We start from the raw sequence: 23,779 nt of genomic DNA, 5'->3' as shown, positions 1-23,779 counted from the left end.
CTATCGCCACCAAATTTACTGTCACTCCGCTCTCACCTCCAGCGACAACCACTCATCTCCATAGACTTGCCTTTCTGGACATTTCATCTGCATATACCCTATGACATTTTTTGTATATGGCTTCTTTTAGTGAATGTGATATTTTCATGGTTCATTCATATTGTAGCATTCCTTTACTGCTGAATAATGTCCCATATTTTGTTTACCATTCACCAGTTAATGGATGTTGGGGCTGCAACCAGTTTTTGTTGATTATAAATAATGCTGCTATGAACGTCTGACTATATGGGAATATGTCTTAATTTCCATACCTAGAAATTTGCTTCATTCTTTTTTTATGAAGCTGTATAGCATTTCACTGCTCGGATGTACCATATTTTATTTTTTTATAAATTCAATTTTTTTGACAATTACTTTTTAAATGTTTATTTTTGAGAGAGAGAGAGAGAGAGAGCGAGAGCATATGTGTTCACGGGGGAGGGGAAGAGAGAGGGAGAGAGAGAATCTCAAGCAGGCTCCCTGCTGTTAGTAGGAAGCCCCACCTGTGGGTCTCCATCCCAGATCAGGACCTGAGCCAAAATCAAGAGTCAAAGGCTTAACCAGTTGAGCCACCCAGGCGCCCCACCATATTTTATTTTACCAGCCCCCTGCTTACAGACAATTAGGTGTCCTCCACATGCGAATTTCTTTAAAAAAAAAAAAAAAAAATTACTGACAAGGACACTGAGGTCCATTGAAGGGAAAAACGTTGTCAGAGGTCACGATGAAAGCTAAAGACTCAAGTTCCGGTCTCCCAGCTCCCATCCACGTTCTTCAACTACTCAGTCCACCATGTCCCTGCCTGCCCTGCCCGCCTCATAAAAGCCCAGAAAGCCGGCCTCTTAACCTCAGATGCCAGAATTTCTGGACGCCCTCTAGAGGCACCTGCAAACCGCTCGGCCTCGCTCCGCCACACCTCCGGCCAGCAGGGGGCACTGCGGCGATCTCGACAGTACGGACTGTGCTCTCCTTGTGAGGCTCCCTTTTCTTCGAGTCCCAGAGGCACTTCCGGCACCCGCGGAACTTTGGTGCAGCCGGACGCTCAGCGCGGGGCGCGGGCGCGCAAAGCGGCGGGAGTCGTTTCCGGCCGTGTCGGTGGTGTGAATCGAGGTGCAGCGGCGGAGGAAAAATGGAGACAATTCTAGAGCAGCAGCGGCGGTATCATGAGGAAAAGGAACGGCTCATGGACGTCATGGCCAAAGAGATGCTCACTAAGAAGTCCACGGTGAGTGGGGCCTGGGCAAGGGCTACGTCGAGGCTGGGCCCCGTTCCGGTGTTTAACCTCGGGGAGCTTTCTTTGGCCCTCAGACCCTTCCCGCTCCGGGCCTCCTGCTCCCTCCGGGGCTCCCTCTCCAAGCTCCGCCATGGTTACCGCCCCCGGAGGCGCCGCGCTCCCCGAGGCCTCGGCTACAGCCGCTGGGACCTGGGCGGGTAAGCTCCGCCCTCCGGCGGCCTTTCCACCTTCAGAATTCCGACTAACGGCATCTGTGTCACCGTTTGCTTTTCTTCAGCTCCGGGACCAGATCAATTCCGACCACCGCACGCGGGCCATGCAAGATGTGAGTACTGCGTTGTCCGCTTCTCTTTGGGTCGGGATGAGCTGGAAAAGAGTGGGGAGGCGGGGTGCGGGGTCCCAACATGAACCTTGGCCGAAGGTAACCACCAGACTGACCGGTCGTGGGTTGTCTGCCTGGAGATGTCCTCGCGGCTGCCAAACCCGAGGATACTGAACTGCGCTTCCTCACTTCTGTGAATGGGGGATCTTTTATTCATAGCATCCCGTGTCCCATGATGTGCAAAGAATAGTTAAGTCAGTGGCCCAGGCGCAAAAGGTACTATCCCTTCTCCCCCAAAAAGAATGCTCAATGTTAGTGTTTTCCCCTCAAGGTATTGTTTTGAGGTATTTGAAGTGTTTTTCCCTACCAAATTGCATTTACTTCGTTCAGTTTCTTACTTTTAGAAAGTGTATCAAAATCAAAATGTTGATTAACTTAATGCAACTTAGTTGCTCATTTAATGCTGAGTGATAGGTAAATGAAGGTTCATTATACTGTGCTCTCTTCTCTTGCATGTATTTGAAATCTATTTAGAAATGATTGAAAGACCTGGGGCGCCTGGGTGGCTCAGTAGGTTGAGCATCTGACTTCGGCTCAGGTCATGATTTCACGGTTTGGTTCATGAGTTCACACCCTGCATAGGTCTCAGCACTGACAACGCAGAGCCCGCTTGGGCTGCTTGGGATTCTCTCCTCTCCCCCTGCACCCCAACTTGTACTCTCTTGCTCTCTAAATGAATACATTTTTTTTTATGGGGCGCCTGGGTAGCTCAGTTAAGCGTCCAACTTTGGCTCAGGTCATGATCTCACGGTTTGTGAGTTCAAGCCCTGCATTGGGCTCTGTGCTGACAGCTCAGAGCCTGGAGCCTGCTTCGGATTCTGTGTCTCCCTCTCTCTCTGCCTCTCCCCTGCTTGTGTTCTGTCTCTCTCTCTCTCTCTCTCTCTCTCTCTCTCTCAAAAGTAAATTTTAAAAAAAATTTTAAAAATTTTAAATACTTGAAACATTTTTTTGTGTGTGAACATTTATTTATTTTTGAGAGACAGAGAGAGGCAGAACATGAGCAGGGGAGGGGGGAGAGAGAGAGAGACAGAGATACAGAACCTGAAGCAGGCTCCAGGCTCTGAGCTGTTTGTTAGCACAAAGCCCGATGCGGGGCTCGAACTGTGAGACCATGACCTGAACTGCAGTCGGATGCTCAACCGACTGAGCCACCCAGGTGCCCCTAAATAAATACTTAAAAAAAAAGATTGAAAGACCTAATCAGAGTTTCTAAGTGCAGGAAATGATTAGTATTATTAGCTCCTAGTTCCTTATCTAAATTCTCAAATCAAAAATACTGTGAAAATGGGGGCGCCTGAGTGGCTCAGTTAAGTGTCCAAGTCTTTTGGTTCAGGCATTGTTTCACAATTCGTGGGGTCGAGCCCCTCGTAGGGCTCTGCGCTGATAGCATGGAGCCTGCTTGGTTTTCTCTCTGCCTCTCCCTCTCCCTTTGAAAATAAATAAACTTGGGGCGCCTGGGTGGCTCAGTTGGTTAAGCTGCCGACTTCGGCTCAGGTCATGATCTCGCGGTCCGTGAGTTCAAGCCCCGCGTCAGGCTGTGTGCTGACAGCTCAGAGCCTGGAGCCTGTTTCAGATTCTGTGTCTCCCTCTCTCTGACCTTCCCCCGTTCGTGCTCTGTCTCTGTCTCAAAAATAAATAAAACGTTAAAAAAAAAAAAAGAAAAGAAAAGAAACTTTACAAAAAATATTGTGAAAACGAAAGAGTTTCTATGTTTTTTGGGTGGGGATGGGGACCGTATTTTTTTGTTTGTTTGTTTTTTAATTACTTGGTGGCAAAATCTGATCTGAACAGATACAAGGCTTTTTATGGTCTTTATCCCACTTAGTAAATAACGCATCGTTTTCATCGCAGGATTACTAATATGTGTTCCAGATGCCAGTAGGGATGTTGCATAATCTGTAATCATTTTCCAACTTAAAATTTCCAAATTCTGAAGTGAAATCTTGTCCCAAAAGTTTTGAAGAGGGAACTGTGCTATCTTGAGTTTGAATCCAAAGTAAGCTGTGAGATTTTTACTTAGCCTGTGCGCTCAGTCAAGCTTTGTCAAGTAGTGAAAGTCCTCTCGAGCTACCCTTCAGAGGTAGGGAACTTTTCTTTTTGAGGGTGGGAACTGCTGTTTAGAGGGTGACTCTCTTATGTGATTCTCTGACTCTTCCAGGGAAAGTTAAGTATCAGTAGGATGTAAATATAGGAACACTCCACCCTTCAAAACGTGTCACTCAGGTAGTCTTCACCTTGACGTGTTTTAAAAACTAAGCAGGAACAGCGCTGTCAGTTAAGGGTACCAGAAAGCACAGGAACTTTTAACACCACATCTCTCAAGGTTTCCCTGACCTTTGACTAGTGGGCCCTGTTGGTTGCTGAGCCCTGTAGTTCCAGATTACTGTTCTGATGGGTTTTGTGTTTGCCTTTCAGAGGTATATGGAAGTCAGTGGGAACCTGCGGGATTTATACGATGATAAGGATGGGTAAGTGCTAGTCCCAGCTAGTCCAGAAGTTCATGTCTCTGAGAAGCCACGGTTAAAGGACTGATTTTGTGTACTATGTTCTTTGGATTTTTCCTGAAATTGTAGGTTACGGAAGGAGGAACTCAATGCCATTTCAGGACCCAATGAATTTGCCGAATTTTATAACAGACTCAAGCAAATAAAAGAATTCCATCGTAAACACCCAAATGAGGTATGGTACTTAAGAAAGTGTTTTTTCGGGGCGCCTGGGTGGCGCAGTCGGTTAAGCGTCCGACTTCAGCCAGGTCACGATCTCGCGGTCCGGTAGTTCGAGCCCCACGTCGGGCTCTGGGCTGATGGCTCAGAGCCTGGAGCCTGTTTCCGATTCTGTGTCTCCCTCTCTCTCTGCCCCTCCCCCGTTCATGCTCTGTCTCTCTCTGTCCCAAAAATAAATAAACGTTGAAAAAAAAAAATTAAAAAAAAAAAAGAAAGTGTTTTTTCCAAACCTGCCCGAAAAGCACACTAAAGGAAAGGTGTAAAGAGAATAGAGATGTGCCATTTAGATGTCCCTTCAAAAAAGAACCTGCCATTTAGCTGCAAGCAGATATTTAGCTGACATCCTACAACTCCAGTGCTTTCAGTCTCCCCCTCATCTTTAGACCAAAGCCATACTCTTCCTGGATAGCCCCAGCCAGTGACTGAGCACAGTGAGGGTACTGTGGCCTGGGTATTTCCATCCACTGAGAAACTCCTGGAATGAGTAGTCTTTGCTCCACAGCTCCCCATTGGGAGGTTAAAGACTTTGTCCTGTCTAAATCACAGTGTAGGCTCTCCCTGCCCAATCATGCTTTGTTTTGTTTTGTTTTGTTTTGTTTTGTTTTGTTTTGTTTTGTTTAAGAATGGGGGGTGGGGGGGCAGTGCCTGGGTGGCTCAGTCAGTTAAGTTGTTTGTTCCCTTGATGGAAATAAAGAAGAAAGAGGTAACCCATATGCAGTGGAAAATGGGTTTTCGTATATGTAGCTTTTCAGGTGATAGTGTATATAGGTAGGAGTGTTCCGTGAGTGGTAGAAGTTAGGTGACTGGGGCTTAGGCAAGAGATAAAAGCTTGTGATTTAGATCTGAGAATTATCTTAGATATGATGGTTGAAGCCATGAATCATAGAGTTCTGAGAAAGAGACGCAGTGTGAAGGTAGAGGCCAAGCTTTTCCACGTGCCTTGAGGGCATACCGATGACAATAAGGTACCTAAATGAACCGTATCCTGGGAACACTTCTGTCACAGAGGTCAAACAACAGCTCTAGGTAGTGTGTCTTACTGAAAAGCTAAGCAAAAGACTTTCAGAAAGGAGGCCACTGGCATCACTTGTTGTTGACCAGTAAGTGCCAGGATTGTTGCTTCATCGAAGTAGTGGGAATGGAAATTTGGTCACAGGGGCCAAAAGTGGATCACGGGGAAGCAGAAGTACGGATTGGGGAACAGGCATTTAAAAGACTGGCAGAAAAAAAAAGAAGAGACAGGAGGGTCATAAGGAAGATGTGCATGTTTTAAAGGAGCAGGTAGAGAAAGGAGAAGACTGAAAGTACCAGAAAGAAGACATTGAAGTTCAGGGGTGGGAGATGAAGGTGCTTTCCCCCACCAACATAAGTTTTCCCACCCTTTTGAAGTGTAGAGTGTAAAGTGTTTTGCCATCCAAGAGACAAGACACGAGTACCATTCTGATGTATTAACTTTATTCCAGCCCTGGTAGAAAGATGATAAGGAATATATAGTTTCAAAAAATGTTGGAAGGATGCCCAAGATACACTAAGTGGGGGGAGAAAAGGTCCAATTATGTGAAAAACAAACCTTGCACATGCCTGTGTGTGCTTGTACAAATGTGTATATTTAAACATATGGAACAGGGGTTTCCAAATTTTGGTGGATATATTTGAATCCTCTGGGGATCCTGAAAAAGTGTTGCTACCTTCCCCACCCTTCTGATTTAATTGGTGTCAGAGGCATCAGGATTTTTTAAACCACTCCCCAGGTGATCCTAAATGTTCAGCAAAGTTTGGAAACCTATAAAAAGGCCTCTTGGGAGGGACTTCCTGGTGGCTCAGTCGGTTGGGCGGCAGACTTCAGCTCAGGTCGTGATCTCACGGTTTGTGAGCTCGAGCCCCAAGTCAGGCTCTGTGCTGACCGCTCAGAGCCTGGAGCCTGCTTTGGATCCTGTGTCTCCCTTTCTTCTCTTTGCCCCTCCCCCGTTCGTGCTCTATCTCTCTCTTAAAAATGAATACACAGTAAAAAAAAAAAAAAAAAGGTCTCTTGGGGTTCCTGGGGGGCTCAGTGGGTTAAGCATCCAGCTTTTGATATCTGCTAAGGTCATGATCTCACGGTTCATGAGTTCGTGCCCTATGTCAGACTCCACACTAACAGTGTGGAGCCTGCTTGGGATTCTCTGTCTTTCTCTCTGCCCCTCCCGCACTTGCTGTCTTTCAAAATAAATAAACGTTTAAAAAAAAAAAAAAAGGAAACATCTCTTAATAGTGCTTACCTATTTTCAGCAGAATTAAAGGGGGATTTGGGTTTTTCATTTTTTTTTTTTTTAATGTTTATTTTTCAGAGAGAGAGACAGAGACAGAGAATAAGCGGGGGAGGGGCACACAGAGAGATACAGAATTTGAAGCAGGCTCCAGGCTCTGAGCTTTCAGCACAGAGCCCAACACGGAGCTCGAACTCAAACTGTGGGATCATGACCTGCATCGAAGTTGGACACTTAACCAACTGAGCCACCCAGGCATCCTTCATTTTGAGTTTTGTGAGCAAGTGTTACTTTAGCAGTTTTTAGTCAAAAGAAAAAGCAAGGTAATTGGAGGATAGTAGTAGACTCATAATGAAAACTCAAGTCTAAAGTGTCAGAAGTCCAACTTTCTGTACAGCCCATTTCTGTGACGTTGCAATTTTTTTGTTGAAAAATCCACGTGAATTTTTCTCTTTTCTCCCCTCAGATCTGTGTGCCAATGTCAGTGGAATTTGAAGAGCTTCTGAAGGCTCGAGAGAACCCAAGTGAAGAGGCACAAAGTAAGTAGGATTTACCCTTTCCCTCTAGCACTAACAAAAGTGCAGGTTAATGACAGAGCTCAGATTTTCACCCAAAGCCCCAGAGAAATTTATAGCCAGGTTCTCTTGCCGGTTTTCTCTTTGCTGGTTTCTGAGCTGTACTAACATCCTAAATTGGCCTTGGAGAAAATACTGATTTTTGTGCTACCCTAGCTCAGATTCGCTGACCTGGAAAATTGAAGTTTGTTCACTTCGTGAGTATAGGGAGGACATTTGGGTGAAGGGCTGTGTCATGAAACAAAGAACTGGCAGTCCGTTTGAAAAGCCAGGTCCAAGAAAGTGGTCTTTAATGTCTGAATCACTGGTATCTTTGATACTTTCAGATCTGGTGGAGTTCACAGATGAAGAGGGATATGGTCGTTACCTTGACCTCCATGACTGTTACCTCAAATACATTAACCTGAAGGCCTCAGAGGTAGGACCTGGGGGGTTACGGGGAGAGTGGTTCTGATTCTAGGGGGGGTCAGGACATCAGGCTGGGGCTCCTGGACAGGAAGCAATTAGATTATCTGCCTTGTGTTTTGTAACCATTATGTAAATCTTTAAGAGGTGATGTGCTTTCTTGGAATGAAATAGTATTCAAAATGAAAAGTTTCTATAGTGAAAACAACGAGCATTTTATTTTATTTTTATTTACGCCCTACACTCAACTTGGGGCTTGAGCTCATGACCCTGAGATAAGAGACGCGTGCTCTACCAACTGAGCCAGCCAGGCACCCCAAGCATAGTATTTTATTAATGAATTTTATTGCTTAATATAAGCATGTTTTGCTTTTGTAAATATAAAAAAAACTTTTTGAGGGAGCACGCATGCGTGTGTTTGCGAGTTGGGGAGGGGCAAATGGAGAGAGAGAGACACTTAGGCAGGCTTCACACCCAGCATGAGATCATGATTGTGAAGTCATGACCTGAGCCGAAACCAAGAGTCAGACGCTTAACCGACTGAGCCACCCAGGCACCCTTAAAGTATGTTTTTTTTAAAAACTGAAACAGGGGTGCCTGGGTGGCTCAGTCGGTTAAGCGTCTGACTCTTGATTTCCACTCAGGTCACGATCTCAGGGTCATGAGATCAAGCTCCACGTTGGGCGCCGTGTGGAGTGTGGAGCCTGCTTGGGATTCTCTCTCCCTCTCTCTCTCTCTGGCCCTCCCCTGTTTACACAGATTCTCTCTAAAATAAACATAAAAAAAAAACCCTCAAACACATACTGAGCTCCTGTGTTAGATGCACATAGTACTAGGTATATGAAAAATATAAAAACATAATCTGTGCCAGTAAAGGGTTACTTAGTGTCTTTTATCACAAGAGTTGAGACTGAATTTGACAATCTCAGAAAGTTCACAAGGAAGCGTATGATTAAGTTCCTTATGGGGTTGTGAGGAAATGTCCCAAAAGTTCAGGGACTGTACTTTAAGCTCCGTGAGGGCAGGTCCTGTACCTCTCTTGTTCTCATTTGTATCCACGTATTTGGTCCAAAGATGCTTAATAAGTGACTGTATGAATGCACAAATGTTACCTTCAGGACCTTAGTTTAGGCTGTAGTGGGTGTCAGTTTTCAAGTGCCTCGCATATAGTTAGTGTTTGACAAATGTTTCTTTAGTTTACTGTTTGTTGATTTGATCTTTATTTTGCAGAGTTCATTTCGTGTCTGGTGGTCTACTCAGTGCTGTGGAATTAACAGCTCACTAGTGCAGGAATTAAATCATGGGGAGGAAAAAGACAAAGATGAGCCGGGCCTTGTTACTTTGTTAGCACTCAGTTTTGATCTTCATTTATTGGAGACTATAGCATAACTTGGTGCAGATACCTAACTGAATCTCTTGTCATTTCTCCTTTCAGAAGCTGGATTATATCACATATCTGTCCATCTTTGACCAATTATTTGACATTCCTAAAGAAAGGAAGAATGCCGAATATAAAAGGTGGGCTTTGCCAGCTGCTAGGCTCTACTGGATTTGATTAGGAGGTTATTTCATGTAAAGATTGGATGGCAGAGTTTTGCATTTTTTTTGCCTGGAACAAGGACACAAACGACTTCCAGGTTTATTTGGAGGATACGGATTTTGAATGACATAGTCTTTTAAGCATTTGTCATACTCTGGCTCTAGAAAAAGATGCATTTGTTGGCACATCTGGGATCTTATGCCCATGCTGTTCTTAAATTTGTTTCATTGTGGAAGGAAGTATCATTCAGGAATCTGGGTCTTTGGAGTTTAATAAGAAAAAGATGAGAATTTCTCATTGTGACTGAAGTGAGGTGCCTGGTTCTGATGTATAGAGGGAAAATTTTGTTTGTGGTTTTATGCCCCGGGTTAGTGATCTGTACTCCTTCCTCTCTTGTTTATTTCTTTTACTTGAAATCTTTTGTGTGAGTTAAGATTTTAGTGTTTGAAATTATATCATGAGAATGAAATGAGGTCAGAGAAGTCAGAATCAAGATTATAGGAAAAAAGTCAATTGCAAGCCCCTTCTAAAATTTAGTATTACTGCTTTTAAAAACTGGTGTTACTAGGATTATGATTGTATTTTACGGGACATAAAAAATCTGTGCAAAACGTAAAAACTCTCATTGCTTTCTCTGTATTGCTTGTCCCTCTGTAGATACCTGGAGATGCTGCTTGAATACCTTCAAGATTACACAGATCGAGTGAAGCCCCTGCAAGATCAGAATGAACTTTTTGGAAAGATTCAGAACGAGTTTGAGAAGAAGTGGGAGAATGGTACCTTTCCTGGATGGCCGGTGAGCTTCAGTGGGGTTGGGTGAGGACAAACGCAGGAATTGAATTAATTATTGTGCTTTAATATTGAGCCTCTATCTTAGGGCATCAGATACCGATCCCCCAGGATCAGTTGTAACTATGAGGTGTCCTTTGCCAGTTATGTCAGGTTTTCTTTCCATGCATACTTTGGGAATGAGATTTGTCAGGGCCTCCTTGCCATTGGCTGAGCTCAGGATTTTCACCAACTGTGTCATTACTGCTGGGTGGCTCCTGTTGCCCAGAAACTGAAAAGATTATATGCTAGAAGTCTGTACCATGTATTTTCACTCCTGATGATAAACTTGAGTTCTCCTGAACTCTCAGGGAGAGAATGACCATCTTTCTTTAGCTCTGCTCTTACGGGAATTTGATTCCTAGTCACACGTGTGTACAAGGAGGGGACCATCCACCACCTGGTAATTTAGATAGGTGTCTCCCTTGCCTTCATTCTAAACGTGGATCTTTCTGTTCTTCTTGCTAGAAAGAGACCAGCAGTGCCCTGACCCATGCTGGAGCCCATCTTGACCTGTCTGCATTCTCCTCCTGGGAAGTATGTTTTCTTTTTACTTTTTTTTAAGTTTGTTTATTTATTTGGAGAAAGAGCATGCACAAATGGGGGAGGGGCAGAGAGAATGAGATAATCCCAAGCAGGCTCTGCACCATCATCACAGAGTCCAGTGTGGGGCTCAAACTCCCCAACTGCAAGATCATGACCTGAGCCAAGATCAAGAGTCGGACACTTAACCAATTGTGCCACCCAGGCGCCCCTGTTTTCTTTAGCAACTGTACTGGTCTCGCCTGTTCACTCCTCAGAAGAGCCACTCAGTCGTCTTCTGTAATGCCGTGAACCTATTATGATAAGACACCAGTTCCTGGAACCAGGCATCTACGAAGAATGTGGAAAGATAACGATAGAAAGAAAAAAATTAAGCCAACGACTTTGAAAAGTGTAAAATAAAATAATTCTAACTATATTAAACTATAGCGGAGGTAATCACTACCAATATGATTACATATGAACTTGACCACAGAGTCAGTCCTTTGGAGAATTTGAACTTACTGCTACGTTTTGGCTATGGAATGTGTGGTTTTGCCACAGCTTCAAGAACACCCGCACACGAGCCTGCGAACACCTAAGTGTGAGCCTTTTGTTGTTTCTCAGAATCTATTTATATAAAATTGTAACTTGTCTCTTTTTTATGTAGGAGTTGGCCTCCCTGGGTCTGGACAGATTGAAATCTGCACTCTTAGCTTTAGGCTTGAAGTGCGGTGGGTAAGAAACTGCTTTTTCTATCAGAACTGTCTCATTTTACTGTGTGTTTGCACAATAACTGGCTTTGATTCCATTCTTTCCTGTCACCGCGCACTGCAGAAATATGCAGGCCTATATGATAAAAGAACTCTGAAATCTTCTGCTCCTCCCGTCTCCTTAGGACCCTGGAAGAGCGAGCCCAGAGGCTCTTCAGCACCAAAGGAAAGTCCCTGGAGTCACTCGACACCTCCCTGTTTGCCAAAAACCCCAAGTCAAAAGGCACCAAGCGGTAAGTAGCTGGTGTGGCACCTCGGTGGATAGTTTTAAAATTTTTCCATGCAGAATTTTTGCCACAGCAGCCTGTTTTATCGCCATTATTGATTCAGAGAGGTCTAGTTTGCCCTTTTTTCCCTGCAAACGGCAGTGCTATCGTTGTAAACCAAGGACAGTCCGTACTCCACTGATTGAGAGTAGGTGAAACCGTTCTAGGTACTTTTTGTCACCTCAGGAGGAGATGGAGGCTGAATAGGGTCGGGAAATACTCTTCTAAGTTTCTTTTGGCTCTTGACAATTGCATCTTTTTCTTTGAACTGAAGTATAGTTGACCCTATGTTACATTAGTCTGAGATGTGCACCCTAGTGATCTGGCAGCCCTCTGCTTTCTTAAAAATTTTTTTTTTAATGTTTGTTTATTTTTGAGAGAGAGAGAGCATAAGCAGGGGGAGACACACAAGAGAGAGAGGGAGACACAGAATCCGAAGCAGGCTCCAGGCTCTGAGCCATCAGCACAGAGCCCAACGCGTGGCTCGAACCCACAAACTGTGAGGTCATGACCTGAGCTGAAGTCCGACGCTTAACCAACTGAGCCACTCAGGCGCCCCTGACAGCTCTCTGCTCTATGCCATGCTTCCCACAAGCGTACCTACTGTCTGTCACGTTACAGCGCTGTTGCGATGCCACTGACTATATTCCTTATGCCGTACCTTTCATTCCTGTAGTTGAATCTATTCTCGAGCCACATGCTTGTAGAGGGTATTTTTTAAATATGAGTTTTTCGTAATGCTTACAACAATTCTGAAAAGTAGTTATCCCGATTTTTTGCAGATAAGGCCTCAGAAAAGTAATGGAATGTGCCCACTATCTCACAGTGACTAAGTAGCAGGGTCAGGATTTGGGCCCAAGTCTGCCAATCCCAGAGCTTGCCTCCTACACCACATTTCTTTTGTAGATTATGATGATGGAAATTTAAATGTCTCCATGTGTTTTTCACCTTCTAGAATGAGGTCAGAGAGGAAGCTTCTGAGCATTCCAAGAAAGAACCTTAATACTTCTGTCAGCAAGTCCTAAGTTGAATAGAACATTTGCTTTCACAGCATGACATTTGTCACATGCTTGTAGTTTTTAATGCACCCTTGGAATAAATGTTCCCAGATACAGGGGATAAGGCATTGGGCAAAAGAACTCTTGAGTGATATGGCTTGTTTCTTGTTTCCAGCGACACTGAGAGGAACAAAGACATTGCCTTCCTAGAAGCCCAGATCTACGAATATGTAGAGATTCTTGGGGTAAGCAATGGACTCTGCTGAGAGCTATAAGATACAAGATATAGGAGTCAGAAATGTGAATTCTTAGTTGTTTTTTTAGGATCGAAAGAGAAAAGGGTAGATGTTAAACTACTTCAGCAGAAAATAGGGTTCTCTCAGGGTACTTGGGCCTTTAGTGAAGTCCCCTCTGTTCTTAAGTGCCTTTTGTTAAGTGATATTTCCAAGGCCAAGGAGAGAGAAGAGACTCCCCTCTCAGTATAGTATCCAGAATGTTGCAGGTTCTTTGCCTGCATTCCAGAATATACCTAGAAGATGACCCAGGAAACAGAAGGCAAGTAGGAGAAAAATCTATTTATAGCAGTTTAGGTATGATTTTTACTATGGAAAGGCATTACTTACATATTTAGAAGATTATAAGGAATTTGCTAGGGTTAGAATGTTAGTGGTACAAAGCTGGCTGTGAACTGCATCTTGAATATTCTTTCAAGAAAGGGCTGAAGGGTGAGTTGGAGTAGAAAAAGCCCTAATCAAACCCAGAATGCTTTTCTCAGAAAGGAGGAGAAGGGAAATGACTTTCAGAGAAGAGAAGGTAGACGAAAGGGCAGCACTCATCCAGAGAAGGTCAGGCTCTCTGGGAGTCCTGCAGAAGACCAGCCTTTTGGATAGTCTCTGCTTTGTATAATTGTCAGCTGCTCTCAGGGCATTTCCCTATACAGATGCTCAGATCGCCTTTTGAACAGGTGGCTCTGACTCAGTAGCTTGTTTATATGTCTTTGTTGCCTTGGATGTTTTCATTATGCTCTTGTTTGAGGACCTTGCATGTAATAGCTGTAAAACTAGAGTCACCTGTTGGTTCTCATCCGCTTTCAGTAAAAGGGTGGCTAGGTCTTGGAACCTGGGACACTGCTATTCCCCGCAGTGAACTTGGGCTGTGCTAGTATGGTCGGCAGTCTGGGTTGCCAGTCCTCCGAAGATGATTGGGAGGCTACTTTGTACCCATGACATAAGGTGTACACACGACTTTTTACTTTCTCCCTCCTTTGAGAGCACTTTGGTTTCCCTGCCGGCAGATGGCACCACTCTCTAGACTTCTAGTCAGAATGGTTTTCAGAAGTTGCTCTCAGTATGTAGTGGTATGATTTTTACTGTTATCTCAGCATTTATCGATACCTGTTGGTTTCCAGACGTTGTACTAAATCCATGGGTACAGTAGTGAATATGACATGGCTTCTTGACCTTGAAAAGCCCACTTTGTGCTTGGGGGAGACGAGTAACTGCAGCGTGATGTGATGTGTGCTGCAACACATTGAGACTGCATTTTCTGATTAGAAAGAGGGAGAAAAAAATGTTATAGGAAGAGGAAACAGTAAGGATGAAGGTAAAATATCACGAAGAGGAACTAGATGTTAAGAAATAATGAGAAAATCCGTGTGCGTGGAGTGTGCCTTATAAGGGAGGGAGTGGTCAGGGAATAATTTGGAGAGTTATGTTGGAAATTTGGACTTTGTTCTTTAAACAGTAAGAAGCCAGTAAAAGTTTTTTTTAAGCAGAGTGTACCATTAGGTTCTTTTTTTAACGTTTGTTTATTTTTGAGAGAGGGGAGTGTGAACAGGGGAGGGGCAGGGAGAAAGGGGATCAGAGGATCCGAAGCAGGCTTCATGCTGACAGCAGAGTCCGACAGGGGCTCGAACTCACAAACGGTGAGATCATGACCTGAACCGAAGTCCAACGCTTAACCGACTGAGCCCCCCAGGCACCCCGGGTGTTTTTGGTTTTGGTTTTGGTTTTGGTTTTTAAGCACATAAATCTGGGAACAAATGGAATTTGGACTGGAATGAGGAGAGAGTTAGGGCAAGTTAGAAGGTTGTCATCTTGACGAGGAAGGAGAAGAAAAGACTGGGTAAGGAAATATTTTTAGATACAGAAAAGACTTCTTTTTCTGTTCTGTGATCGTCTGTGGCCGCATTGAGTAGCAGAGGCAAGTGACATAAGACCTTTGACTTTTTCCTTCAGGATCAGGAGAGCCTATTGATAAAGAGTTCTGATCTGAAGGCAGGACTTGCCTGTTATTGTACAAGCAAGAAAACCGTACCCTTGGATGTGAGGGATCAACAAGGTTGTAGGAAATTAGGAAATTGCCCTTCTTGTTCTGCACTACTTTTTCTCACTTCCCTCTTCATTTCTGGACCTGACTTAGGAACAGCGACATCTTACTCATGAAAATGTGCAGCGCAAGCAGGCAAGGACAGGAGAAGAGCGAGAAGAAGAAGAGGAAGAGCAGATCAGTGAGAGTGAAAGTGAGGATGAAGAGAATGAGATCATTTACAACCCTAAAAACCTGCCCCTGGGCTGGGATGGCAAAGTAAGTTCAGCACTACCCCCTTCCTGTTGCCCATTCGGCATGCAGACGCAGACACTAGTCTAATACTGATTCTTATCTGGTCTCTTTCAGCCCATTCCCTACTGGTTGTATAAGCTTCACGGTCTAAACATCAACTATAACTGCGAGATCTGTGGAAATTACACCTACCGAGGTCCCAAGGCCTTCCAGCGACACTTTGCTGTAAGGAATTCAGAGCCGTTTCTCCTGGAAATTGAAGTATGAAATATGCAACTTTCAAAGAGGATAGGAACAGCCCGAGAGAAGCGTTAGCGTCCAGAGCTTAAGGGAAGCAAGAAGGAGTGGATCTAAAGTCAAGCGCGTGGCATTTGACCTTTGGCACCACACTAGCCTAGCATTACACCTAAGATGGTTTCTGGAGGCATTCTGCCACTCTGCTGTTTGAACCTCATTTCCGTTTCCCTTGCTGTTTCTTATACTTCTCTCCTCATATCTTTCTGCCAGCACCTTAGGCCATCCTCTGACTCTTTGGTCATTTCTCTACCCACTGCTAGTATACAACACCAGAGAAAGGACTGACCGCCTCCTTTTTTGTGTCTTAAATGGGCTTTTGCGTCTTTGAAAAATAAGAACTAAGAGGATAACATTTATCAAGCAAGTTTTGAGACAAGGCATTATCTGGATGGTACTCCAGTGAGTGGATTCACCCTTGTTTTATTTCTGTCTTTGGTTTCTAGTACTTGGAAGGAAATCTTATAAATGGAAAAGATTTGCTAGGCCAAGGTTAGAGAATTCATATGAACTCCTCTCTCCCTCCTTCAGACATCCATACTAACTGATCCTGGGTCTTTTCTGTTGAGCCTCTGAGTAGTCTCTTGAGTCTTTCTCAATATTACCTTCAATGCGTTGGAATTGACACCCAGGAGAAAGCCCATGCCATTTGCCGTCCCCGAGCCCAAATTGTCATCGTCTCTCCCTGTTCTCCTTCACATCCTTGCTTACTCCTGGTAAGCAGCCTTCTTTGCTTACAAAGGTGACGCTGACCCGCCATCAGTAACGCTTACTCATGCTGGTGGTGGGAGTGCGTGGGAGATGACTGGTTAATTAGAGTTGTGCTGTTTTCTGTGGTCTTGATACAGGTTTTATCTGGACCACTATTGGATCTGGATCTAGAATGTCGGTTTTATATATCAACCCCGTGGGGAAAACAATGCAATGCTGCTTTGAAATAGCTTCCTCTTCTCAGTCACAGGCAGCTGTTTACAAACGCAAACTGCAGAAGGAGTGCTGCCATTACATGGAGTCTTTGACATGGGGTCACGTTAGGGCTTCTGAATAGAATGGAGTTTGTATTCTGTGTTCATTTATTCCCATTTCACATTGTCCTTCCACTTCTCTCTTCTCCCAGGAGTGGCGTCACGCTCATGGCATGAGGTGTCTGGGCATCCCAAACACTGCCCACTTTGCTAATGTGACACAGATTGAAGATGCTGTCTCCTGTGAGTATGCTTTATTGACTGTTTCCCTAGGCCACACCAAGTGGCCAGTCCTCCACTTCCCTGCCCCAGTACCTGGTGTGTCCATGTCTAAGGTTAACAGCTTGTGGACTTGGAGAAGTTCCTACAGTGACACAATAGCTACATTTTTGACTGTGGCCTTTGAACTCCTCTGTATGTAATATGAGTGAATGGGTATGTATCTTTTTCTGAATTCGTTTTAATGTGTTGAAAACTACAGATATGAAAGACAAATAGAAATGATCCCAGCTTATTCCTGAGGTGACAGGGCACATACACAGAAAAGTGGTAGCAAAATACCTTTTGCAGAAAGAACGGAGTAAAGTGCATGTCAGGAGATGTGCTGTTAACCTTAGTCATGCTCCCTGCTTTGCCTGGCAGTGGTATCTTTTCCTGCCATTAGCATCACTCACAAAGAAAGGGGTACTCCCCCTCCACTCTGAAAGTTCTGGTAGTCCCCCTCGGGATCATGTCACACCACTCAGCTGCTTGGCCAGCTGACTCCTTTGGCCGCATACCTGGAGTTGTTCACATCCACTGCAGAGACACATTAGAAATGACCTTCTAGAGGTACCTGGGTGACTCAGTCAGTTAAGCATCCATTCGACTTTGGTTTGGGTCATGATCTCACAGTTTGTGAGTTCAGGCCCCACGTTGGGCTCTCTGCTGTTAAAGCAGAGCCCACTTCAGATCGTCTGTTCCCCTCTCTCTCTGCCCCCTCCCCGCTCATGCCCGCATGCATGCTTACTCGCTGTCTCTCTCAAAAATAAACGTTTAAAAAAAAAAATAGAAATGACCTTCTAAAGAGCTCCCTGAACAGTGGTGACTGCACTTACCCCCAGTGAGCATTGAAGGACAAATATCATTGTCAAAAACGTATTTTGTACACCTGAAACTAATAGAACGTTGTATGTCAATTATACAATTATATTTCAGTAGTACAGAAAAAACCCAAAAACCCTCCCTGATCCTGCCTAGCCTGTAGATTCTGGAGACTTTTTCATTTAGTGTTGTATGTGCAGTCAGCTTTGGGGACTTCTCACTGTCTCGTTTTTCCTTATTCGTTTACAAGTCAGGATCATACAGTCTCTCCAGAATTATGAAGTGCCTCATTAGCAGATCATCACATTAGCTTCTAATTTACTCTTCATTTTTGCCCTTTACTTTGTTGGGATGAAATTAAAATAGTAACAGAATCTCATAGAATTATAACTGCATTTTGAATGCAGTCTCATTTTTAGATGTGTTTTTTGCCTGTGCACCACTAATAAATACATCACAGTTAATTTTTTGTGTATTTTTTTTAATGTTTATTTATTTTTGAGAGAGAGAGCATAAGTGGGGGAGGATGTGGTGGAGGGGGAAGAGGTGGCTCCATGCTGACGGCAGAGAACCTGATGCAGGGCTCAAACTCACGAACCACGAGTTCATGACCTGAGCCGAAGTCGGACGCTTAACTGACTGAGCCCCCCAGGGTGCCCCTGTGTATTTTATGTCCCGTAATTTGCCTGAGTTAATCTATTATTTCTGATACCTTGAGATTGACATTGACATTATTTAAGCTTAGGGTCATACTAACTGCTAAAACAAAAGTGAGACTTTTATTTTGTTCCATGTTTGTTTGTGTCACAGATAGTATGTATCCTAAGCATTCTCTTCAAGTCTTATGTTAAATAGAAGTAGGTGAGGGGTGCCTGGGTGGCTCAGTCAGTTAAGTGTCTCGACTAGGTTCAGGTCATGATCTCATGGGTTCGTGAGTTCGAGCCCCTCATCGGGCTCTGTGTTGACCTTTTGAGGAGCCTGGAACCTGCTTCAGATTCTGTGTCTCCCTCTCTCTCTGCCCCTCCCTCGCTCATGCTCTGTCTCTGAAAAGTAAATAAACATTTTTTAAAAATTAATAGATAAATATTTAAAAGACATTTAAAAAAAATTTTTTTTAAAAGATGATAAGCCATTCTTACCTGCTGGCTGTTGTGTTTTTTTGTAAGTTTTTATTTATTTTGAGAGTAAGAAAGCATGAGAGGGAAGGGGCAGAAAGAGAAGGGAGGGAGAATCCCAAACTGGCTCCACACTGTCAGCGTGGAGCCTGACCCAGGGAGCCCCCCTGAACCGTGAGATCATGATGTGAGCCCAAGTCGGATGCTCGCTCAACCGACTGAGCCACCTAGGCGCCCATAACTGGTTGCTGTTTTTAAAGGAAATGATGCTGCACATCCACACTGATTTTTAAGATTGGCTCATGGTTTTATTACCACATTCCGCAAGAGAAAGATGACAACATTTTTCCCACTTTTTCTTTTATGGGCATTGGATTAAACCACATTCCTGGATTATTTCATACTGGTGGTGGATATTCTTTTAATACACGTATTTATCCTGTTAGGATTCTGTTTAGAAGTTTTATATTTACGTTCAGTAAAAGATGTGCTTCTTGTTTTCCTTTGAATCACTTGTCAGATTCAGGGATCAAAACTGTATTCGTAACATAAAGTGGGTGGGATTACACACTACATTCTCTTGTCATTTGAAACTTTATACTTAAATAGAGGTTACTTCTTCATACAAAGGGACAGCCAGAGAAGATTCTTCAGTTAATAACCTGTACAACTCCTTGATTTATTATGACAGAGTGGAAACCAAGTGCTTTATTTCTCTTCTGTTTTATTTTCTTTTTCCTGCCAATATTTTTTGGTAATGTTACATATATTTTTTATTGTTTTAAGTCTTTAGACAAGAATTTTCTTCTCTTTGTTTCTTTATTCTTTCTAAAACAGGCATTTAGAACTCGATGTCGTTCTTTTAGGAATCCATTAGGAATATCCATTAATGATACGTTTGCTTTTTACTTTTTAAAGTTGTAATTTCTGATTAGAGTATTTTTAATTGTATTTGGTTGAGTACCTTTTAACTCCCTTTTATTTATTCCTGTATTTCCTGGCCCATGCAGTAAGATAGAGAATTTCCGCCATTAGAATGTATTGTATTTTTGTGTTCAAGTATGTAGTCTGATTTGTTAAAGATTTCTATAGACCCAAGAAGTGCTTCTCTCCATCTGTAGGCTGTTTAATCTTGCAATGTTCAGGTCCTTAAATTTCATAATTGTATTTATTTCACATTCTGATAGGGATATATTGACATTCTCAGTTATAATTAAATTTGTCTCCTGCATTTATACCGATTTTGTATGTATTTTATGTTGTTTGAGCCACATAAACTCAAATTGTATTATAACTTTACTGATTACTTCTCTTTTTTTTTTTTTTTTTTTTTGGAAATTCCCTTTATCTGATGGCTTCTTTGTTCTTTTGTGATGGACTTAGACCGTTTCCCAATTATCAGAATTTTGGCAGCAAATGTGGGCCATTTTTACCCTAGTCACCAATACTCATCATTGTATAGGCATAGGAATATTAAGTCTTTTATGCTTCATTGTATTAATTGATCTGTTTGTACTTAGGTCCTTTGCTGGAAAGGTTACCTTGTTTTTTAGATTTCTCATTTACATGGATTAAATAGTAGACTTATATCTATTCCTTTTAGATAGATATTCTTCTAATATTTCTAACTTTCAGATTTCAACTAAGTTTATTTCTATTATTAATTTTTATTAGCTATTATTAGCATATATTATTTGGTTGAATTATAAGAGTGATCATATCTTGATGACCTGAAACACTGAAAATGTTATACTTATTTCTTACTCTTGATTCAGTCAGTAGAATATATTCTGTGTTCTTAATCGTACCCTGTTTATCAATGTTTTTACCACCTCATTTATAAAAAGTGGCTTTTCTGCTTTCAGATTCATGTCCTCTCTTGTCATGATCTTTTACCCTAGAACTTGCTTGACGGATTCCGTCAGGTTCTTTACATTTTGATACGTTCTGTTTCAAGGGTAAAGTTGGTTCAGAACCACATTCCTAGTGTAGTTTTGTGTGGTGGTTAAGAGTGCAGACTCTGGAAGGCAGCCTATAAGTGTTCAAATCGTGGCTCCGCCACTTGCTAGCTTGTGGGACGCTGGGCAGGTTACCTCTCTCAGTGCCTCAGTTTCCTTATCTATAAAACGTGGCTGGTAGTAGTATGTCTACTTGACAGAGTCGTCTTGAAGGTTGAGCCAGATATGCAGGTACGGTGCTTACAACCATGGCTGATGGCCGTGCCGAGCTACCCAGTGAGGAAGCACAAACTGCCCCTCCCTCGTCATCTCCACTTGCGGGGGCTCCTCTGCAGGTCCTACGAGAGGGGTCCAGTCACCTCCGTCTTTTCACTCAGGGTTTGATTTTGCTATTGCTAACTACCGTTTATCAAGTGCTTGCTGTATGCTGGGTAAGTGGGAGATGTTTTACACTCCCTAATCTGTAGAACAACCCGTGAAGTAGTAGGTCACCCGCATTTTCAGACGAGGAAAGTTAAGTAACTTTTTCAAGGCCCCGTAGTTTATAAGTGGAAAAAAAGCCAGGGATCAAACCCCCTTTCCATACTGCCAAAACTGCCTCCTTCCAGTCACCTTCAAGTAGGGTTTTTTTTTTAAAGAGTTGATCATTGGGGCGCCTGGCCGGCTTAGTCGGAAGAGTATGTGACTCTTGATCTCAGGGTCATGAGTTCGAGCTCCATTTTGGGTGTAAAGATAACTTAAATAAATAAAATTTTTTAGAAATTAAGAATTGATCATTAAGTTGATTCCAGAAAGAAATGCCATGAATTCTCTCCGTGGCCATACTAGATTTTCAGAAAAATTTATTTTTTTCTAGAATATGGTTGGGAGGTTCATGATGCTTCCGTTGCCCGAATTATTTTCAGAATTTATCTCTTTATTCAAATGTCTGCTTACTCAATTTCTCTCATACACGTTTTTATTACTGGCACTTCTTTGATTTGTTGTATCATTTCCATCCATCATGACTTCCCTTGATATTTTTAGCTTCTGTGTATGACATGAATAGTGTTATCTCTGTCCCAATATCACTGTCTTTTCACTTTTTCCCCCACCCTCTGTTGATCATTCATAGATTTATTACAAATTTATCATCACTTCTCCCCTTCTCCTTTTTCCCCCGGGCATTTGTTCCTTCTTTTGAGTATCGCAGGTTAACTCTCTGGCTTCCTTTCAGACTTGGAGGAACAGATCAATGACTGGATACATACTGGCTCCCACAGGATCGTGACAGGCTTTATCTCTGGTGTCTCACTAGTAGTAAGCAATTATTGAATTGAGGTTAATTCTATTGTGTAAGGTTTCTGCAGTTTTTCTTCATTTCCTGCTGGCAGTTTTATTAAACCTGGGTTATCCTTTTTTTTTTTTTTTTTAAGGTTCTGAAGTAGACATTTTAGGAATTTTTGGTTATAAGGAAGAGAGCCTATAAAAGTGAACTCCATGCCCCCCACCCTGAATATGCCTTTCTCTGTACATACACCTTCTCCTTTTTCTTGTATTTTTTAACCCGAGTTCATATGAGGGCAACTGTCGCCCTTGCTCCGATGCCCTCCTTCAGCCTGCCATCGCCCAGCTTGGTCGGCGTCTAATTGTCCCCATTTCTAGTACCGGGGAGAGACAATAGATGGATGCAGCCGGGTCTTGTGCCATCTGTAGTCCAGTCAGCTGGGTCTCCGGTAGTTAGCAAAAGTGGTTACTTGTTAGATACACCAAGAAGAATGTGTTCCCTGATAAGGTGCTGGGCAGGGAAGTAACCGTTGGCATAGCTTTTACACTGGATCCACTTGCTGATCTTTGTTTTAGATCATTCTGTTGACATTTTTCTTCTGGAGTTTTTAGCCAGGAGAGAGGGATTCAGCACTGTCATTTAAACTACAGTTATTTTAGGGGCGCCTGGGTGGCGCAGTCGGTTAAGCGTCCGACTTCAGCCAGGTCACGATCTCGCGGTCCGGGAGTTCGAGCCCTGCGTCAGGCTCTGGGCTGATGGCTCAGAGCCTGGAGCCTGTTTCCGATTCTGTGTCTCCCTCTCTCTCTGCCCCTCCCCCATTCATGCTCTGTCTCTCTCTGTCCCAAAAATAAATAAATGTTGAAAAAAAAAAAAAGTTTCTTAAAAAAAAAATAAACTACAGTTATTTTTAGGGCGCCTGGGTGGCTCAGTCCGTTGAGCCTCCGACTTCGGCTCAGGTCACGATCTCACGGTCCGTGAGTTTGAGCCCCGCGTCGGGCTCTGTGCTGACAGCTCAGAGCCTGGAGCCTGTTTCAGATTCTGTGTCTCCCTCTCTCCTCTGCCCCTCCCCTGCTCATGCTCTGTCTCTGTGTCAAAAATAAGTAAACATTAAAAAAATTTTTTTTAAATAAATTAGTTATTTTTGTTGTTTAAGTTGAAGAAAAAAACGGCCAAGAAAGAGCCCTGTGAAATTGCCCCCAGAGATCTCCGTTATTTAGGTGGGTGGTCACCACTGACCAGTATTCACTGGATATAACTCTGAGAAACTAACAGAATCAGGTTCAGTTATCATGTTGTTTATGGTAATAGCATAAGAAATTTAAAAGCTGTAATGACCTCTGTGGACATTGCCTATGAGAGCAGTTGCTTTGCTAGATCATGATATTCTGTCTCTGGCTTTTTATTGAGTGGGCTATGTCCTCAAAAACAGGAAATTGAATTTGTTCACCTATTAGTGAATCCACACTGGTTCCCAAAGGTAACCCCATTCTTTTCTAATTGTTTTTAGATGCCTCTGAAGAGTAATATCCCCCTTAGTGCTCCATAGTTTCGTACATCCATTTTTCTTTTCTTTCTCGGAAAAAAAAAAAAAAATCATGACAACCGAGAGAAAAATCACCATAGCATTTCTAATCTCCAATATTTCACTGTCTTCTGGGTTGGATTCCTGAATGGCCTGGAATAGAACCTGACAAGACCCTGCCCTGGGTCCTTGTAGCACATGATAAATTTTCTGTTCATTTATGATATGCTTATTATCTGAGCCTGGAGACTTCAGTTAATTTAAAGCAACTAGCAAGGAGGGAAAAGATGATGAGGTCGGTATCTGTATACCAGGCACAGAGCTAAGCACTTTCTCCTTTGTTGTCTGTCTGATCCCCCATATAAGGCTTCAATTTGTTCTATGTGGTATTTCTTTTAATCTTGTCAACTTTAGAGTAGCTCTGCTTGGGAGATGTGAAAGCATATAGGTATCAGATAGTTGTGCCTTTTCTGGGGGGGGGG

General features: G+C 43.1%; 1 protein-coding gene across 1 annotated transcript in view; it reads left to right on the top strand.

Moving 5' to 3' along the window:
* Positions 1-1,042: 1,042 nt before the first annotated feature.
* The window catches only part of SF3A3 (splicing factor 3a subunit 3), a 25,049-nt gene continuing 2,312 nt past the window's right edge, over positions 1,043-23,779 (top strand). Inside the window, exons 1-15 of the mRNA XM_040469694.1 lie at positions 1,043-1,264; positions 1,551-1,598; positions 4,071-4,123; positions 4,229-4,334; positions 7,091-7,163; positions 7,526-7,617; positions 9,040-9,122; positions 9,802-9,940; positions 10,441-10,509; positions 11,165-11,232; positions 11,393-11,500; positions 12,707-12,776; positions 14,953-15,117; positions 15,208-15,318; positions 16,505-16,595. Of these exons, the coding sequence (XP_040325628.1) occupies positions 1,169-1,264; positions 1,551-1,598; positions 4,071-4,123; positions 4,229-4,334; positions 7,091-7,163; positions 7,526-7,617; positions 9,040-9,122; positions 9,802-9,940; positions 10,441-10,509; positions 11,165-11,232; positions 11,393-11,500; positions 12,707-12,776; positions 14,953-15,117; positions 15,208-15,318; positions 16,505-16,595 (1,372 nt within the window). The 5' untranslated portion in view covers positions 1,043-1,168. The remainder of the gene's footprint in view (positions 1,265-1,550; positions 1,599-4,070; positions 4,124-4,228; positions 4,335-7,090; positions 7,164-7,525; positions 7,618-9,039; positions 9,123-9,801; positions 9,941-10,440; positions 10,510-11,164; positions 11,233-11,392; positions 11,501-12,706; positions 12,777-14,952; positions 15,118-15,207; positions 15,319-16,504; positions 16,596-23,779) is intronic.

This window comes from Herpailurus yagouaroundi, unplaced genomic scaffold, assembly GCF_014898765.1.
Source record: "Herpailurus yagouaroundi ecotype Mexico unplaced genomic scaffold, PumYag 77, whole genome shotgun sequence".
NCBI classification, from domain to species: Eukaryota; Metazoa; Chordata; class Mammalia; order Carnivora; family Felidae; genus Herpailurus; species Herpailurus yagouaroundi.
This window is presented reverse-complemented; position numbering and strand designations above follow the sequence as displayed.